Genomic DNA, 17,274 nt, shown 5'->3' with positions numbered 1-17,274 from the left:
AGTGTATCATAAGAAAACTAAGTATGTGGGGCCAGCAGGTGTTACAGTGGTGAGTGTGCTGGACTCACACATGGCCAACCATGGTTTAAGTCCTGGGACGGGTGGCTTTCTTTGTTACTTTCTCTCTGGTGCGCACACATGCCCTATAAAAACTTTAAAAGTAATAATAATAAATAAAATTAAAATAAAAACTAAGCATAGATTTCAAAAACTTTTTGCACCAAAATAAACCTGTACTTTAATTCCATTTTTTTCATAAATTTTTTGAAGTCTTCTCATAGATACTTAACTGTCTCTAGGACTTAAGAACTGTGGTTCTGACTTAATATGAAGACTCCAATAAAGAAAGTAATAACTTAAAAAGTGTCAGGGCCAGCAGATGATGATGTGTTAATGCATGCCCAAAAACCCAAAAGGAGACTGGAGACACGATTGTGGTGTGACCAGTCCCACTCAGGGGCGATTCCTTACTTTCTCTACCTCTTCCGCTGTGAGTGCTCATGCCCTACAGCAAAACTTAAACAAGAAAACTGTTTTACAAAAATACCACAATCATCTTCCTAATCATGTAGATACCCAATTATCTGTGCCAATTTAAGTAATGAGTTAAGTGATCATCTGGGAGATAGTTTCAATTTATTTTTAAGCCATCAATCCTCTTTTAAGTGATTGATAATGGATTTGAAACATATAAACATGATAAAATGCTTAGATAGTTAAAGCTGAGAAAATCTTATACAATATCTAGTTGAGTACTCCTCAAATTTTCTCCATGGAAGAAAGGTAATCTGTAGAATGTCAGGAAATATTGATTTTATTATATGAGTTATAAACAATTTTACTAGCAAAAAAAAAAAAAATAAAGACACTACATGTGCACCAAATAAAATAATCCAATCAGTGAAGGGCAAATATGCCTAGAGAAAGTTGCTACATTAAAAATGACAGGCCTTTTCAGGATTTTTTATAACTGCTATATAACAATACTCAAAGTTATATCTGACAAACTACTTTTCCCTCCAGTTCTAGTAAAAGAATCCCCATTTTTATAGGGGCATTCCTTGTAGTTAGTTGTGATCATATGGTAACAATGTAATAGTACTATTAGAGTCAGGAAGTCTCATTAAAAAGGTATGTCCTTTTTCTCCTCAATCTTATAGCTTAGAACTGAGATATGACTACTGTAATTCTAATAATCACTCAGGACACTGAGGATGAGGGTCAAAACTAGTTATATTATGGCAGAAACCTGAAAAGAGCCTAGAAACTTTTGGAACCTCCTTACCAATGTGGACTGCCTACATTGAGACTTCTACACATAAAGTATATGTCTATCTTTCCAATGTTATTGTAATTTTTTTTCTGTAATATGCAATTAAATTTAATCCTATCCGATTTGGATTTATTTTGCTGTTTGTTAGGTCACTTTTGGTCAAATACTTAAATTAATTCTAGAGCACATGGTCATAAAGGAGAGTAAGACATAGTTCCTTTTCTTTCTTATTTTTTGGAGAGGTTTTTGTTTGTTTGTTTGTTTTTGCTATAGTAAGTGTGCGCTCGCCAGAAAGACAGAGAGAGACAAAGAGATAGAAAGCGAGAAATCACCCCCCAGGGGAATGGCCACACAGCAATCCCTTCTCCTCCATTCTCCTTGGCACGCATGCACATGAGCCCGGAGTGAGTTTAAGTCACCAGATCTGGGACTCGAACTGCAGTCAACTTTGTGGGAGTCCAGTGACAGCCATTATGCCAACTGCTGGTCCCCATAGTTCCTTTTCTTAGAAACATTTTAATTGTAAGTAGTACCATACAATCGCACATCACATCTTTGTGAAAACGTACACAAGAGTCAAATGTCCAAATAATTTATTAAATATTAGCTTTTCTGAAAGCTAATATTTTCATTTATTTATTTGCTTATTTACTTGATTTTGTTACAGGGCTTTTTGCGCTCAACAGAGAGACAGAGAAAATGAGAAATCACTCCTAGGAGGACAGCAGCAATCCTTTCTCATCCAGTCACCTCCTGGAATTTTGGGCATGTGCACACATGCACCCAGAGTGATTTTCAAGTCCCTGGAACTCAAATCGCACAGCTGGCCATGTAGGATCCAACACCTTAAACTCCAAGCCGCTTGGTAGCCTGAAAGCTAACATTATTAAACACCTGTCTTTTTAGACAAAAATTTAAATATTTTTCTAACATTCTATACATATTTTTTTAGTTTCAGTTTCTTTTTTATTTTTTTCCAAACAGAATACACTATCGACTGGCTTAGAAACAATAAGCAAATTATTAAGGTTAAAGATTTGTTTTTTTAAAAAATGGTTTCATTTAACTTTGTTTATTTACTTAATATTTTTAATTTGACCAGAGAGGGACAGAGTGAGAATAGGAGAGAGAAAGTGAGAAAGCAAGCCACCAGATCTGGGACTTGAACTACGGTTGGCCATGTGGGAGTCCATCGCCCTGAACTATCACACCAACTGCTGGCCCAAAGGGTAAAGATTTTCATACCTAATACTTTCTCCCTTTGTCCCAATGTATTAAGTTTGTAAGGTACTTGTTTCCTAATACTAATATTATTTTTTTAAGAATTATTTATTTTATTTATCATTATTGTTGTTTTTAATTTGACCAGAGCGAGACACACACACACACACACAGAAAGAGAGAAAGCAAGCCACTGGGTCTGAGACTCGAACCATGGTCATCCATGTGTGAGGCCAGCACCTTTAACCACCATGCCACTTGCCGGCCCCAACACTAATACTATTTTGATATTTCTTGACTTTTCTATTTCCCTCACTAATTTCACAAAAAAAGCAAAAATATTAACATGAAATAAATCACAGCATAAACATTGCAATATTCATTCACTTAATAAATACTTAGGTGCAGCTGCTATATGCAAAACGCTGCACCAAGCACTGGAATAAAACTAGTGTGATCCTTGTTACAGTCTTATAGTCTTAGCAATAGATACAACATTAATCAATCACAAGAATCAATTAGAAACTGTAGCAAGTATAATGAAGGAAAAGGATGCTAAGGTGAAATGTAACAGAAGAAACAGGCATTAAAAAAATAATAATGCACTTAGGGAATCAATACACAATGTTCCAAAAAAGTAGCTTCTTCAAATCCTGGATACATAAGACTTGAAAGCTTCCTGTAAATTTAGTCTGATAAAGATTAACTCAGTTACCATTATGCTTTAGAAACCCAGTTTAGACTGGAGAACTCACAGGCTTCCCAGAAGAGGTGACAGCTAAATTCTAAGGGTTTAACAAAAGTTAGCACAGTAAAAGAAGTGAGGGAAACATTTTAAATATAGGTAGATACCAAGTTTGATATCCTATTATTTGGAAAGGCATCCAGAGCAGAAAACAGTCCATAGCCCATTCTCTTGTGATTTGGTTGGGCTGAAACACAAAGCAAAATGTTGGGAGAGGAGAGTAATGGAAGATGCATTAGGGAGGTAAGAAGAAATCTCAAACCTTATGAGCCATGTCAGAGAGTTTGAGCTTTGTTTTTAAAAAAATGATGAGAAACACCCAAAAACTATTAAGTAGCAGAGAGTAATAAAGATCTGAGGCCTAGAAAGACGGTATTTTAAGTGTCTTCAATGTATAAGGCAAACATTGTACTGAATAACTTAAAAAGAAAATTTAATTGATTTATTTCCCCGTCTCTTTCATTTGCTAAAATTTTGCTCTTATTCCACCAGTGACAAAATTTCAGTTCACGGTATCTCCAGTTTGAAAACTACAGGCCTCAGAATTTGGATGAAAAAAATTGTAATCCAGGAAGCTTAAAGAACTTGAATAGTGAGAAAAGTTATTAGTGGAAGAGTTAAGGTTAAAATTATCTTCACCTACTCTTTCTGATTCTGAAAAGGCACCATCGCCTTCCTCCCCAAAGCTCTCACATCACTCCTGAGATAAAGGCTTAAAGAGAACCAGAACTCTTTTCTTACACTGAACATAACTTTAAATTCTAACCTCATATGGCTGATCTAGGGACCAAAAAAGACCGCCAAAAATTGAAGTTCGGGTAAATGCTAGCTCCAGCATCTATTTCAACAAACTAGTGATTAATGGTGTTAGGACATAAAACTCCACAATCACACACTATCCCTTTTTGGGGACTGCCTTGAACTCAAATTTTCCCACTTGGCCGATGCAGCGTTCCAATTGGCCCTGAACCTATCTCCGAAGCTACCTTTCCTTTTCTTGGCCAGCGTTGCCTCCACCGGTAAAGGCCCAACCCAGCGCTCTTCATTCTCCTCATCGGCCTCTTGGGGCACTGCCAGCTGTCTCTCACTGGGTTCCACTTTTTCTGGTTCGTCTGAGTCCCGATGCCTTCTTCTTCTCAGCTGTAAATCACTACCGCTTTCCGCCGCCATGTCTTCCCAAGCGTCAGAAAAGACGCGACACACATCTCGGCAACCAATCCCAAAGCATCGGCTCAGCTTTTGCGTCGCGCCCGAGCGAGCTTCGGGATTGGCTGCGGTGTGTAGGAGAAGACCCAATCAGCAAACAGCGCGCGCACAGCCCCTCAGTGGGAAGAGCTGACTACGCTAAGCGGAGGCGACCTCAAGTTTTGTGACTGACTCTGTGAAGGTAAGAGGTGGCCTGGGGAGAGCGCCGAAACCGTTGAAGCCTGCCGACCCGGATGGCGGCCCACAAGCTGTGCAGCCCTAACCCCGGAGGTGGGACTTTTACCCTCCCAGCGAATTGGACATCTAAGCTGTCCTTGAGTTTTTCTGTACTCCCTGTCCCGCGTCAAAACAGCTCCAGAACCCTCTGGTTACCAAAGAGACGCGGGGTTGGGGGAATAGAAAATACTGGTTAACTCGCAGGTTTCCGTCCAAAACCTCCACACATTGTCTTCTCTCCTAAACGTCTTTCTTCTACACTCTCTCTGTTTTGGGGTAGCGGGAGTAGAATCAGCCACGTCAAGAACGTAAGTGGCCAGTGGCAGGACCAGTTACCTTTCTGTCTTAACCCTGGTCTAAGCCTTTTATCAGCTTTTAACAGTTTTCTGGAATTAAAGCTCCTTCCTCCATTTTGTTCTTCTTTCCTTTTATCCTCTCTTCCTTTTTTATTGTGTTGAAAAATACATAACATAAAATTTCCTTCCTGCTCTTTTTATTAAAAAATATATAAAATTCATTAAATACAACTTGTCAAAATGACCTCCCTAAAACAAAATATTTCGTGGTTGATTATTTCAACCCAGTTAAATCTCTACTTTTGTATTGAGGTGGACTTTAGATACAGAGAAGGAACTGCCCATGGTAGGCACTTACTTCCAATTCCCAATTCCTAATTCTATTTTATAATTTCATATTTGCATTTAATAGTTTTTTGTCTTTATTGTGAATAATATGGTTTTTCTAAAGCATACATGCAGTGCGAGATAATCAAATCAGGGGTAATACCTTATACAATGTTTTCAACCAAAAATCTTACATTCCTGTGTCTGTTAAATATTTCTCTCCTGAGCTCCTCTCACCCATTCCCTACCATTCACTCCTGTCCCCATACAGTCTCTAGTAACTACACTTTCCCTCTACTATTATGACTTCAATTATTTCAATTTCTGCCATAGAGTTCAGATGTTCACTGTATATTGAATGGGGGGTATTCAATATTTGTCTTTCATAGTCTGCTTATTTCACTTAACATTAAGTCATATATGTTCATCCACTTTGTATCAAATGAGAAAATGACAATCTCACTGTTCTTTATGGCTGAGTAGTATTTTATGTGTATATTGACCACTTTTTTCCCATCCAATCATGAATTATTGGGTACTTAGGTTAATTTCATGTCTTAGCAATTGCAAATAATGCTTAAGTAAACATGGATATACAAGTGTCTTTCTGAATAATTTCTTATCTTTTGGGTAAATACCTAGGAGTGGGATTACTGAGTTCTACAGTAGTTCTATTTGTAAATTTTCGAGGAACCTCAATTCTGTTTTCCACAGTGACTGTACTAATTTACATTCCTATCCTCAGTGCAGGAGGGTTCCCTTTTCACCACAGCCTTACCAGCACTTGTTCTTATAATCATAGACATTTTGACTGGAATTATGGTTTTGATTTGTTTTTCCCGTATGATAAGAGACATTGAACATTTTTTCATATGCTTTATGGCTGTTCAAATGTCTTCCTTGGAGAGTTATCTGTTCAACTCATTTGCCCTTACTTTTTATTTACTTATTTTTTAGAAAGATTTTTGCTATAGGGCACATGTGCTCACAGAGAGGCACAGAAACAGCAAGAAATAACCACCGAGGGGTGGGTGGTGGCCACATGCAGTCCTTTCTCTGCCATTCTTGTCTCGGGATTTTGAATGCACACACATGAGGTGTGAATTTTAAGCCTCTGGGTCCAGGACTCGAACCGTGGTCAACTATGTGGGAGTCTAGTAACCATTACTCCATCTGTTGGTCCCTCCTTTGCCCTTGTTAAATTAGGTTATTAGTTTTATGTGGGTGAGCTGCTTGAGTTCCTCTATATTCTATTTATCAATCTCTTATCTGAAGAATAGTTCATAAATGTTTTTTCCCATTCTGTGGGTTATCTCTTTACTCCATTTATTGTTTCCTTTGCTGTGCAGAAGTTTTTTACCTTGATGTAATCCCACTTGTCTGTTTTCCCCACTTGTCTGTTTTTTGAAATTGTTGACTACACTTCAGGTGTCTTATTTAAGAAATCTTTGCCTACTCCAATGTCTTCAATTGTTTCCCCTGTAGTTTGAGGTTTACATTTAGATCTTTGATCCATTTTAAGTTGATTTTTGTTAATGGTGAGAAATAGGAGTCTAATTTCACTTTTCTGCAGATGGATAGCCAGTTCTTCTAGTACTATTTGCTGAAAGATTTTCTTTCCTCCACTGGATAATCTGTCAAAAATCAGTTGGTTATACGATTTTAGGTTTATTTCTGTTTTCTATATTCTGTTCCATTGGTCTATATGCCTATTTTTGTGCCAGTACCATGCTGTTTTGATTATCACAGCTTTGTAATATATTTGAGGTTGGGTAATGAGATGCCTCTGTAAGAACTTTTTTTGTTTTTCTCTCCAAGACTTTTATTATTTAAGCTATACTTCCTAGCAAGTCTCAATTTTTCCCTGTCTTCACCTCTAATCAGTTCACTTGCTTTTGTGTCTCAGAGATTTGCCTTGCCCCTTCTTGCCTCTCAGTGTTGATTTTATGCCTCAAAACTATCCCTGTATCAATCTGGTCTTCAGTTTTTACGACTTCTCATCTCTCAGAGTCTATGGTAACAGTAATGAGGGTGAAGATAATAATGATAATGTTAGGGACACAGTTAATATTTATTAAGCATTATTATGTACTAATACCATTTTCCTTCTAGATAGGTCTCTAGCCTACATTATCTTGAATTCTGAAAGCATTTGCAGTCTGTGTTGTATAATTTACCATTTTATAATAATTCTTACTACCTAAAACTCATATTGTATCATTAGTTGTCCATTTGTTTATATTTTCTTTCCCTTGTGAGAATGTAAACTCCACAGAGACAGAATTTTCTTTTTACCTGTACAATTGTGTCTGATAAATAATACACATTAAGAACATAAAATGAGGGGCCAGCAGATGGCATAGTGGTTATGTCACTAGACTCCCACATAGCCAGTCACTGTTCATGTCCCAGACCCATCGGCTTGAAAATCACACTGGATGTATGTATGTGTGTGGCCAGGATCCCAGAAGAAGAATGGAGGAGAAGAGATTGAAGTGCGGCCATCTTCCTCAGGGGGTGATTTCTCACTTTCTCTCTCACTGTCTCTGTCTCTCTCTCCAATGAGCACATGTGCCCTAAAGCAAAAAATCTCTTAAAAAAGAACATATGAGACTTCAAAAGTTTGTTAAAAAATGGAATTAAAGTATGAATTTACATTGGTGCAAAAATGTACGTTTTCTATGAACATTTGAAGATTTCCTGTATTTGTTAAAGAAATGAATATGTCTTAGAATCACATGGGTACTTATTTATTTCATGTATTTTAATTCTCATTTAATAGTATGAGTTTCTTTAGGTTGGTATGATGAAATATTACCTAAATATAGTGGTATTGTTGCTCTTCAGTAAATAACTGGGTGTTGTTAACTAAGGACCTCAAAAAGTTGATCTGTTCTTGGGACCAGCAGTTAGCGTAATTAATGGCTATGTTGCTGGATTCCCACGTAGTTGACCGCGGTTCGAGTCCCAGACCCGGTGGCTTAAACTCACACTGGGTGTATGTGCGTGCGTGCCCAAGATCCCGAGAGGAGAATGGAAGAGAAGGGATTGTGGCGTGGCCATCCCTCCGGGGGGTGATTTCTCACTTTCTATCTCTCTGTCTTTGTCTGTCTGGCAAGCGCACGCGCCCTATAGCAAAAACCTCTCCAAAAAAAAAAAAAAAAAAGTTGATCTGTTCTCTTCCCAGAAAGAAGATTTAGAATACAAAATATGGGGTTGGCAGGTGACCTGGTGGTTAAGGGTGCTGGACTCCCACATGGCAGACCGTGGTTTGAGTCCTGGACCTGGTGGTTTGCTTTCTCACTTTCTCTTCTCTCTTTCTCTCTCTCTCACTCTGTCCCTCTCTGGTCAAATTAAATAAATAAACAAATAAGTAAATTTAAATATAAGAATTCTTTTAAAAAAGAAGAAGAAAAATATGGATAAGGAATAAAGTTAAAGTATTAAGTAAGTGCTTTTTTCCTTTTTTTTGAACAAGCTACAGAAACTCATTTCTCACAGTCCTAGAGTCCATAGGTCTGAGGTGAGAGTGCTAGAATTTTCTAGTTTTGGTAAAGGACATCTTCCAGGTTCCACAATTGACTTCTTGTATATTTACCTGGCAGAATGAATGAACCCTTAAATATGATAATTTAGGGGCCAACAGGTGGCATAGTAGTTATGGCGCTGGGCTCCCACACGGCTGACAATTGTTCAAGTCCTGGACATGATGGCTTGAAAAGCACTCCAAGCACTTGTGTGTGTATGCCTAAAATCCTGGGAGGAGAATGGAGGAAAAGGGATTATGACTTGGCCATCCCTGCTGGGGGGTGATTTCTCACTTTTCCTCTCATTGTCTCTTTCTGGCAAGTGCATGCATCCTATGGCAAAAATGTTTAAAAATGATAGTTTATTTGTATTCTGATGCTATACTGAATGCCTCACTAATTTGTTGAGTATCTTTTATTTTTTTGAATTATCTATTAACACAAAAAATTTTGCAGTAGTTTTGCATACTGATAACATTTTAGTGATAAGCTCCAAAGTGAGGAATGATCAATTTTCACTTAATTTATATTTAAGGGATCCTTAAAACAGAATTATTTATATAATTTTTGGCTTTTTTTGCTTGAAAATATTCTAAAGTTATTGAGAGTCAGCCGCACTACTGCTGTCCAAGACTGCTGAGATGCTTTCTTGTCAGCTATCATCTGCTTCCAACATAGAAGATATGGTCATGGAGGGTCCAGCAGTTGGTGTAATGGCTGTGTCGCTGGACTCTCATGTAGTCGACTGCAGTTCAAGTTCCGGACCCGGTGGCTTAAACTCACGCCGGGCACGTGTGTGTGCGTGCCCAAGATCTTTAGAGGAGAATGGAGGAGAAGGGACTGTGGTGTGATCATCCCCACTGGAGGGTGATTTCTCTCTTTCTGTCTCTCTGTGTCTCTCTGTCTTTCTGCGAGTGCACGCGCCCTATAGCAAAAACTTCTCCGAAAAAAAAATAAAGACAAAAAAGAAGATATGGTCGTGGAAATAAAACAAACTGGTGCAGTAGACCAAATTGGATGAGCAGACTGAGTCATATAATCACATGGTAACCGGCATGAATTCTGTCACAGAGCAAGGAGCTAAATTATCCAATGAAAAGAAGAGTTTTCTTTCGGTAGCTTTGAAAATGTTTAAGTGCTCAGGTCATCTTAGAGAGTCACCTCATGTATTTGAGCAAATGACTGAAGGTGCTGAGAAAAAAAAAAAATAAAAAACAGATGGCTCAAGAATTCAGAGAGGAACCAGCAGTTAGCGTAGTGGCTATTCGCTGGACTCCCACGTAGTCGCCCGTAGTTAGAGTCCCGGACCCCGTGGCTTAAAACTCACGCGGGACGCGTGTGCGTGCGTGCCCAAGATCCCAAGAAGAGAATGGAGGAGAAGGGATTGCGGCGTGACCATCCCCCCTGGGGGAATGATTTCTCGCTTTCTGTCTCTCTGTCTCTCTCTGTCTGTCTGGCGAGCGCACGCGCCCTTTAGCGAAAGTCTCTCCAAAAAAAAAAAAAAAGAATTCAGAGAGAAAATTGAGACTGATTGTGCTGAGCAATAGCTGCAATAATGTACTTTTCTTTTGAAAAAGTTCTTGATCCCATTGCTTCTCAAGCAGAGAACAAAATCTTTTGTTTGAAAATGAAAGATTACTGTTGTAATTTAGCTAAAGTTGGTGCTGGTAATGCCAAGAAAGGGATTGTGGGTCAGTTACAAGCTTACCAAGAAGCTTTCCAAATCAGCATAAAGGAGATGAAACTAATGTGTCCTATCAGATTGGTCTAGCCTTTAATTTCTCTATGTTTTTTATGAGACTTGAACTCTCCAGACAAAACTTGTTCTCTTTCAAAGACAGCTTTTTTAAAAATAATTATTTCATTTCATTTATTTATTTAATTTATTTTAATGTGATTAGAGAAGGACAGAGAGAGAGAAAGTGAGAAAGCAAGCCACCAGGTCCCAGACTTGAACCATGGTCAGCCATGTGGGAGTCCAGCACTCTTAACCACCACGCCACTTGCTGGCCCCTCAAAGACAGCTTTTGATGAAGCCTTTGCTGCACTTGGTTACATTAAATGAAGAGTCATAAGAAGACAGTGTGCTAATAATGCAATTACTGAGTGACAACTTTGACATTATGGATAGCAAATACCCAAGGAGACAGAAGTTGAAGAAGGAAGAGGAAATTAAGTGGCCTTTCAATTTTTGTCTGTCTCATTCTAAAATTTACACAGTATACGGTTTGCTATCCATGCTGTCCTATAAATAGTTTTTTGCTTAAAATTTATGGTATAGTTATGTTATATTTGTTTAAATTTCATGATTGAAAACTTGGCTGAGACCCATATATTTAACTTTTTTTTATTTTAAAGTTTTTTCTATGATTTTTTTATTTATTGTTATTGACATTTTTGTGCTATAAAAATACTTTCTGGAAATAACTTGAGCTAATGGCTACCTTTGTTTAATGTCTTATGAAATTTCTATGAGAGAAATTCAAGTATAATTGTCTTTGTGGTCACTGGAGAGACAGAGACAGAAAGCGAGAAATCATCCCTGAGGGGGTTGGCCATGCCACAATCCCTTCTTCATTTTCCTCTTGGATTGTGGTCACGCACAAACATGTTCCTGATGTGTGACTCAGGCCACTGGGTCCAGGATTCAAACCATGGTCAACCACATGGAAGTCCAACAGCTTAATCACTACACCATCTCCTGGCCCTCCAAATATAGTTTTAAGAACATGTGTGTAAAATTCATATAATTGGAATAAAGATTTAATGAATGTACTTTTCAAAAATATTTTTAAATTACTAACAGCAGGTTTTAGCCTTGTGAATTTACATTATGGTGTATCTTATGAGTATAGCATGTAAGATTTAGAATAAACACTTTCCGTCATGACATAAATTATTTTAATAGCCTTCCGCTAGTTGACATTCAGATTGTTAATGGTAATAGCCAACACTGTTACAATTCTTTATATACTAGGAGTAGTTATAAGAGCTTTATATATATCAACTCATTTCATTGTCATGACAATCATGTGGGGTATGTAATATTATCTTCACTTTTCAAATAAGGAACTGAGGCACAGAAGTTTAAGTGACTTGCCCAAGGTCTCATAGCTTGTAAGTATTGAAAGTGAGATTTAAACCTAGACTCTCTTTGTTGCAGGGTTCACACCGTTAAAGTTTTTATTAATAGATAATTTACTTGTGTAGACTTATTTAAATTTTGTCAGAAGTTATGTGAGCTCAACAGAGAGAAAAAGCACTCCCTAATAGGGTGTGGTCACACTGCAAAATCTTTTCCTCTATTTCTCCATTTTGTTAGGCTTTGGGGCACCTGTGCACATGCATCCAGTATGTTTTTTAAGCTGCTGGGGCCAGGATTTGAACTGCATGGTGGTTCCCTTAACTTCCAGGCTATCTTTTATATCTTTTTCCTGTATTTAGAAGGTATTTTTTCATTGATTTTCCATTTGTGCCCATTACTCATTTTTATTGGATTGTTTTTGTCCTTTATCTTTTTATTGTTAAAAAAAAAAAAGTGTAGACACAAAACAAACTGCAAAATAAATGTAAAGTCAGGAATTATTAGAAGATGAACATCCTGACCAGCAGATGGCATAGCAGTTACGTCACTGGACTCCCACATGGCCTGACCACAGTTTCAGTCCCAGACCCAGTACTTAAAAATCAGACCGGGTATGTGTGTGTGCATGCCCAAGATTCCAAGAGAATAGAGGAAAAAGGAATACAGTGTGACCATCCCTCTGGGGTATCATTTTTCACTTTCCCTCTTACTGTGTCTGTCTCTCTCTCTCTCTCTCTCCCAAGCAAGTACATGTGCCTTAAGGCAAAAAAGCTCTTAAAGAAAAAAAAAAAAAAAGGTTAACATCCTTACCATCATGCAAGTCAAGAAGTATAACTTTCATAATCACTTCAGTAGTCTCCATTTGATCCATTACAATCACATTCCTTCTCATTTCTATCTGTATATTCTTTATGTATCTGTATGGTAATAACTTTAAGTATCTATATTATGATGATTTATAAATTCATATCTCTTGCTTGAAATTTTCCTTTGAAGTGCAGATGTGTATGTCCACTTGCTTAGTCAACAGTTACACTAATAGACACTCCAAATTTAGGCTGTCTTAAACTAAATTCTTAATCAATGTTTCTCCCCTATTTTGCCAGAATGGTTTGTGTTTTTTGTTTTGTTTTGTTTTGTTTTGTTTTTACCATCTTGCCCATCTTAGTAACTGGTAATTACATTCTTCAAAATACTTAGACTCAAAAACATTTTTAGTAATAATGTACTCCTTTCTTTTTTTGATACTCTATATGCTGTCTGCTAAGAAATCCTGTTGAAAATGTATCCAGAATTGGATATTTTGCTCTGTCTCTATTCAATATTATTGTGGTCCATACCTTACTCATATCATTGCTGTAGCTTTACAACTCATTTTTCTAATTTTATCCTTATTGGCTGTAGTTAACCCGAGTGGTACTGTTAAAATGCAATTTAAATAATGTCATTCCTTTCCTCAAAATTCTCTATAATTATCATTCATCTTAGGTCCTTAAAATGGCCTGCAAAGTCTGTATGATCACATTTCTACTGTCTCCCTGACCTCATGTTCTACTCTTTTTCTTACTTAATATGCTCAAGTCATACTGCTTTGCTGCTCGAGGACTGTGCAAGTCATTTTCCTGCTCCAAGGTCTTTGTATTTGCAGTTTTCTCTGCTGGAACCTCTTTCTCTTTTTGTCCCCATGACTTACTTGTTTATATCCTTGTATTTTTTGACTTAATTGCCAACTTCTCAGTGACCTTATATGACCACTATATTTAAAATTATGTTGTTCTCCTGGGATGGCAGTGTTTACATCTCTGGATTCCCACATGCTGATTGCGGTTTGAGTTCTGGATCTGGTGACTTGAAACTCATGCTAGATGTGTGCACATCTGTGCCCAAGATCCTGGGAGGAAAATGGAGGAGAAGGGATTGTGGTATGGCTATCCCCTATTGGGGGTGATTCCTCACTTTTCCTTTCACTTTCTCTGTCTCTCTCTCTCTGGTAAGTACACAGGCCCTAAGGCAAAAACCTCTTAAAAAGATATTTTGTTGTTCCTGCCATACCACTCCCTGTTGCTTCCTTGCCTGGCTTTCCTCCATGACTCTTAAACATTATTTGATGTACTACAGTGTGTGCATTTGTGTGTGTGTGTGTGTGTGTGTGTGTGTGTATCTATATATACATACATAAAAGCACACATATGTTATATTTTTTAAATAAATTTTTGGTTCTTTTTTTTTTTTTTTTCCCCCAGAGGATGCTCACCAGTGCGAGATGGGGCAGAGGAAGGGGGGTGGTAAGGGAAAGCAAAAAAGCCCATACCACCCATGGGGTATGGGCCCAAATACACATGCACCCAGTATGTTTCTTAAGCCACTGGATCTAAGACTTAAACTGCACAGTCAACCATGTGGAAACCAGCTGCTTTCATCAACAAGCCACTGGCTTGCCTTGTTATGTTTTTATTAACTAGAGTAAGTTCTATGATGGAGATATTTTTGCCTGTTTTGTTCACTGTGGTATCTTGAGTGCATAGATGAATATCTGACAGATAATAACTGTTCAACAAATATTGTTAAATGAATATTGTTTGCTTTATCTTTTCTTATAAGATTAAGAAAATCACAAAGCACATGTCAGTGAATCATCAAGATCTAGATACGGAAAGTACTATGGATGTGGAAGATGTTATAGATACTGAAGAAGAACTTATCAAAGAATGTGAAGAAATGTGGAAAGATCTGGAAGAAGTAAGTATCATGAGGTAAAACTTATAATTAATATAAGAAACAAAATGTTTTTTTTTTATTTAGTCATTTTTTTCTTTAGGGCTTGTACATTCGTCAGAGAGGCAGATGGAAGAAAGAAAGAGAGAAATCACCTCCTGGGGGGGTGTGTCCAAACAGCAGTCCCTTCTCCTCCATCTCCTAGGATTTAGGGAACAAACACACATGCCTGGCATAAATTTCAAGCCACTGAGCTTGGGACTTGAACCATGGTGGGCCATGTGAGAATCCAGCACCTTTATCATTATGCCCACCTGCTGGCCTCCAAATAAGTTTTAATAATTAGACTCAGGAGAGAATTATGATAGTTCCCAAAAGCCATTATTATGTATGATTAATATTTATGTATTGTTTAGATATAAAAGCATTCATTCTGGAAACTATGCCATATGTGCTATAGAAAGAGAAAAAATTATGGCAGTTCTTGCCCTCAAAGAGATGATCTTTTTATGGAGGCAATAGACATTATATTAACATTGTAATACAATGTGAGAATTATTATGTTATAAGAAGACAAAGACTATACTTAGGAAGAGTACTGAAATTCAGGCTAAAGGGGTTTAGGATAGCTTTCCAGGATAGGTAATCAGTGATTTCATTTCTTAAGAATAAATGTGAGTCACCGGGCGCGTGTGTGTGCGTGCCCAAGATCCTGAGAGGAGAACGGAGGAGAAGGGATTGCGGCGTGGCCATCCCCCTGGGGAGTGATTTCCCGCTTTCTGACTCTCTGTCTCTCTCTCTGTGTCTGGCGAGCGCACGCGCCCTATAGCAAAAACCTCTCCAAAAAAAAAAAAAGAATAAATGTGAGTTAGCCTGTGGAAGTAGGAAAGGTATAGAGAGCAGAAAGAAATAAATGTGTAATGGTTGAGAACTCTGAGCTGAATACTAGGGGTAATGTAAATTAGGAAAACTTGGGGCAAAAACATGGAGGATTTTCTTTAGTGTGTACTACGGGGAGCCTTTAAAGTATTATCAGCACAGAATAGACAGGTAAGTAGTTTGGGGAAATTTCTCTGCTCACTTTGAAGAAAATGGCATCCGTGGGACCAGCAGTTAGTTTAATGCCTATGTCGCTTAACTCCTACGCAGCCGACTGCGGTTTGAGTGCTGGACCCGGTGGCTTAAACTCAATGCCGGGTGTGTGTGCGTGCATGCCCAAGATCCCGAGAGGAGAATGGAGGAGAAGGGATTGCAGCATGGCCATCCCCCCTGGGGGGTGACTTCTTGCTTTCTGTCTGTCTGTCTGTCTGACGAGCGCACACGCCCTGTAGCAAAAACGTCTCAAAAAAAAAATTAAAAAATAGCATCCAGAAGAATGAGACTGTAGGTACAGAGAACATCTGGGCATTAAGGCTTAAAAAAAAAAAAAAAGACATTTCAGAAGCTCTCGTTAGTAATCTTGGTCAGTAATGGAGGCCTGTGTACTCTTATAGCAAATAAAAGAATGGATTCAAGAGACAGTAAGAGGGTAGGCCCCGAAGGACTTCGGTGTTAATTGAAATCAGAGGAAATGGCCATGGATAGTACCCCTGCAGGGTAATGGACACATACACATGCTCACGCAGTGTGTTTCTCAAACTGCCGGGCCCAGGGCATGTTTGGGCCATTGGGTGGTTGGTGGGGTTATTCCCTATAATAGAAACTGTTAAACTGAGAACACAATTATTGAGTCATCAGAACAGTCATTGTTTTTGCATAGAAAAACTTAGAAAAATGTGTCATGACTTTTCAGATGACCCATCATTAACGTAAACATGAATTAATTTAGAAAATGTTGAGTTTGAAATGTTCAGGAGTGTTCACGTTTTCTGAGATCAAGAGATAGAAATGCTGTTGCTACATTATAATATGTTGGTAAAAATTCATTTTACCTAATGTAATGTGTAATATAGGCCACATACATGTTTAGCATCTTATTTTTCCCAGTAAAATGTCAGAATAGAGCATATTAGTGGAATTTTTTTCTGTTCTTTTTTAAAAATTATTTTTAACATATGTCCTTGGTACTCTTAATTATTTAATTAATGTATTTTCAAAATAATTTATATAATCCTCATTTTTTGCTTCTTAGTACAGAAATTTGAATTTAAAAGTAACTTTTTAAAAAATTAATGGGAAAATACTACAATTAGAAATAAGCACACAGGGCCAGCAGGTACCCTGGTAGTTAAGATGCTGGACTCCCACATGACTGACTGAGGTTCAAGTCTTGGACCTGGCAACTTGCTTTCTCACTTTCTCTCTGGTGAGCATATATGCCCTGTAGCAAATAAAAATAATAATAAATAAAAAATTATTTTAAAAAAGCACAAATATCATTTAAATTACTCATATATTAGGTCATCAGAAAAGTCATGACCCATTTTTGCACAGGAAAACGTAGGAAAGTATGTCATGACTTTTCTGATGATCCAATTTTTTAAAAGAGTTATTTAATTTTACTTATTATTGTTATTATTATGTTTTAATTTGCTATAGAGAGAGAGAGAAATTGAGAAAGCAAGCCACCACGTCCAAGAATCAAATTGTGGTCAGTCATGTGGGACGCTGGTGCCTTAACCACTGTGTTACCTGCTGGCCCCAAATTACCCATATTTTTACCT

At 37.7% G+C, this 17,274-nt stretch overlaps 2 protein-coding genes across 5 annotated transcripts in view; one reads left to right on the top strand and one right to left on the bottom strand.

Moving 5' to 3' along the window:
- PPWD1 (peptidylprolyl isomerase domain and WD repeat containing 1) overlaps window positions 1–4,418 on the bottom strand; it is a 29,999-nt gene extending 25,581 nt beyond the window's left edge. Inside the window, exon 1 of the mRNA XM_006170411.3 lies at window positions 4,226–4,418. Within this exon, the coding sequence (XP_006170473.1) occupies window positions 4,226–4,409 (184 nt within the window). The 5' untranslated portion in view covers window positions 4,410–4,418. The remainder of the gene's footprint in view (window positions 1–4,225) is intronic.
- Window positions 4,419–4,550: 132 nt separating this feature from the next.
- The window catches only part of CENPK (centromere protein K), a 43,791-nt gene continuing 31,067 nt past the window's right edge, over window positions 4,551–17,274 (top strand). For 3 of the 4 annotated variants that reach the window (XM_027769056.1, XM_027769058.1, XM_014584978.2), the window contains exons 1-2: window positions 4,617–4,715; window positions 14,498–14,635. In XM_027769056.1, coding sequence (XP_027624857.1) covers window positions 14,519–14,635 — 117 coding nt within the window. In that variant the 5' untranslated portion in view covers window positions 4,617–4,715; window positions 14,498–14,518. Of the gene's footprint in view, window positions 4,716–14,497; window positions 14,636–17,274 lie in introns of all 4 variants that reach the window. The other variant, XM_006170410.3, reaches the window with a different exon arrangement.

Source organism: Tupaia chinensis, unplaced genomic scaffold (assembly GCF_000334495.1).
Source record: "Tupaia chinensis unplaced genomic scaffold, TupChi_1.0 Scaffold148350_1, whole genome shotgun sequence".
NCBI classification, from domain to species: domain Eukaryota; kingdom Metazoa; phylum Chordata; class Mammalia; order Scandentia; family Tupaiidae; genus Tupaia; species Tupaia belangeri.
The sequence above is the reverse complement of the archived record's forward strand: the minus strand, read 5'-3'. Positions and strand labels throughout refer to the sequence as shown.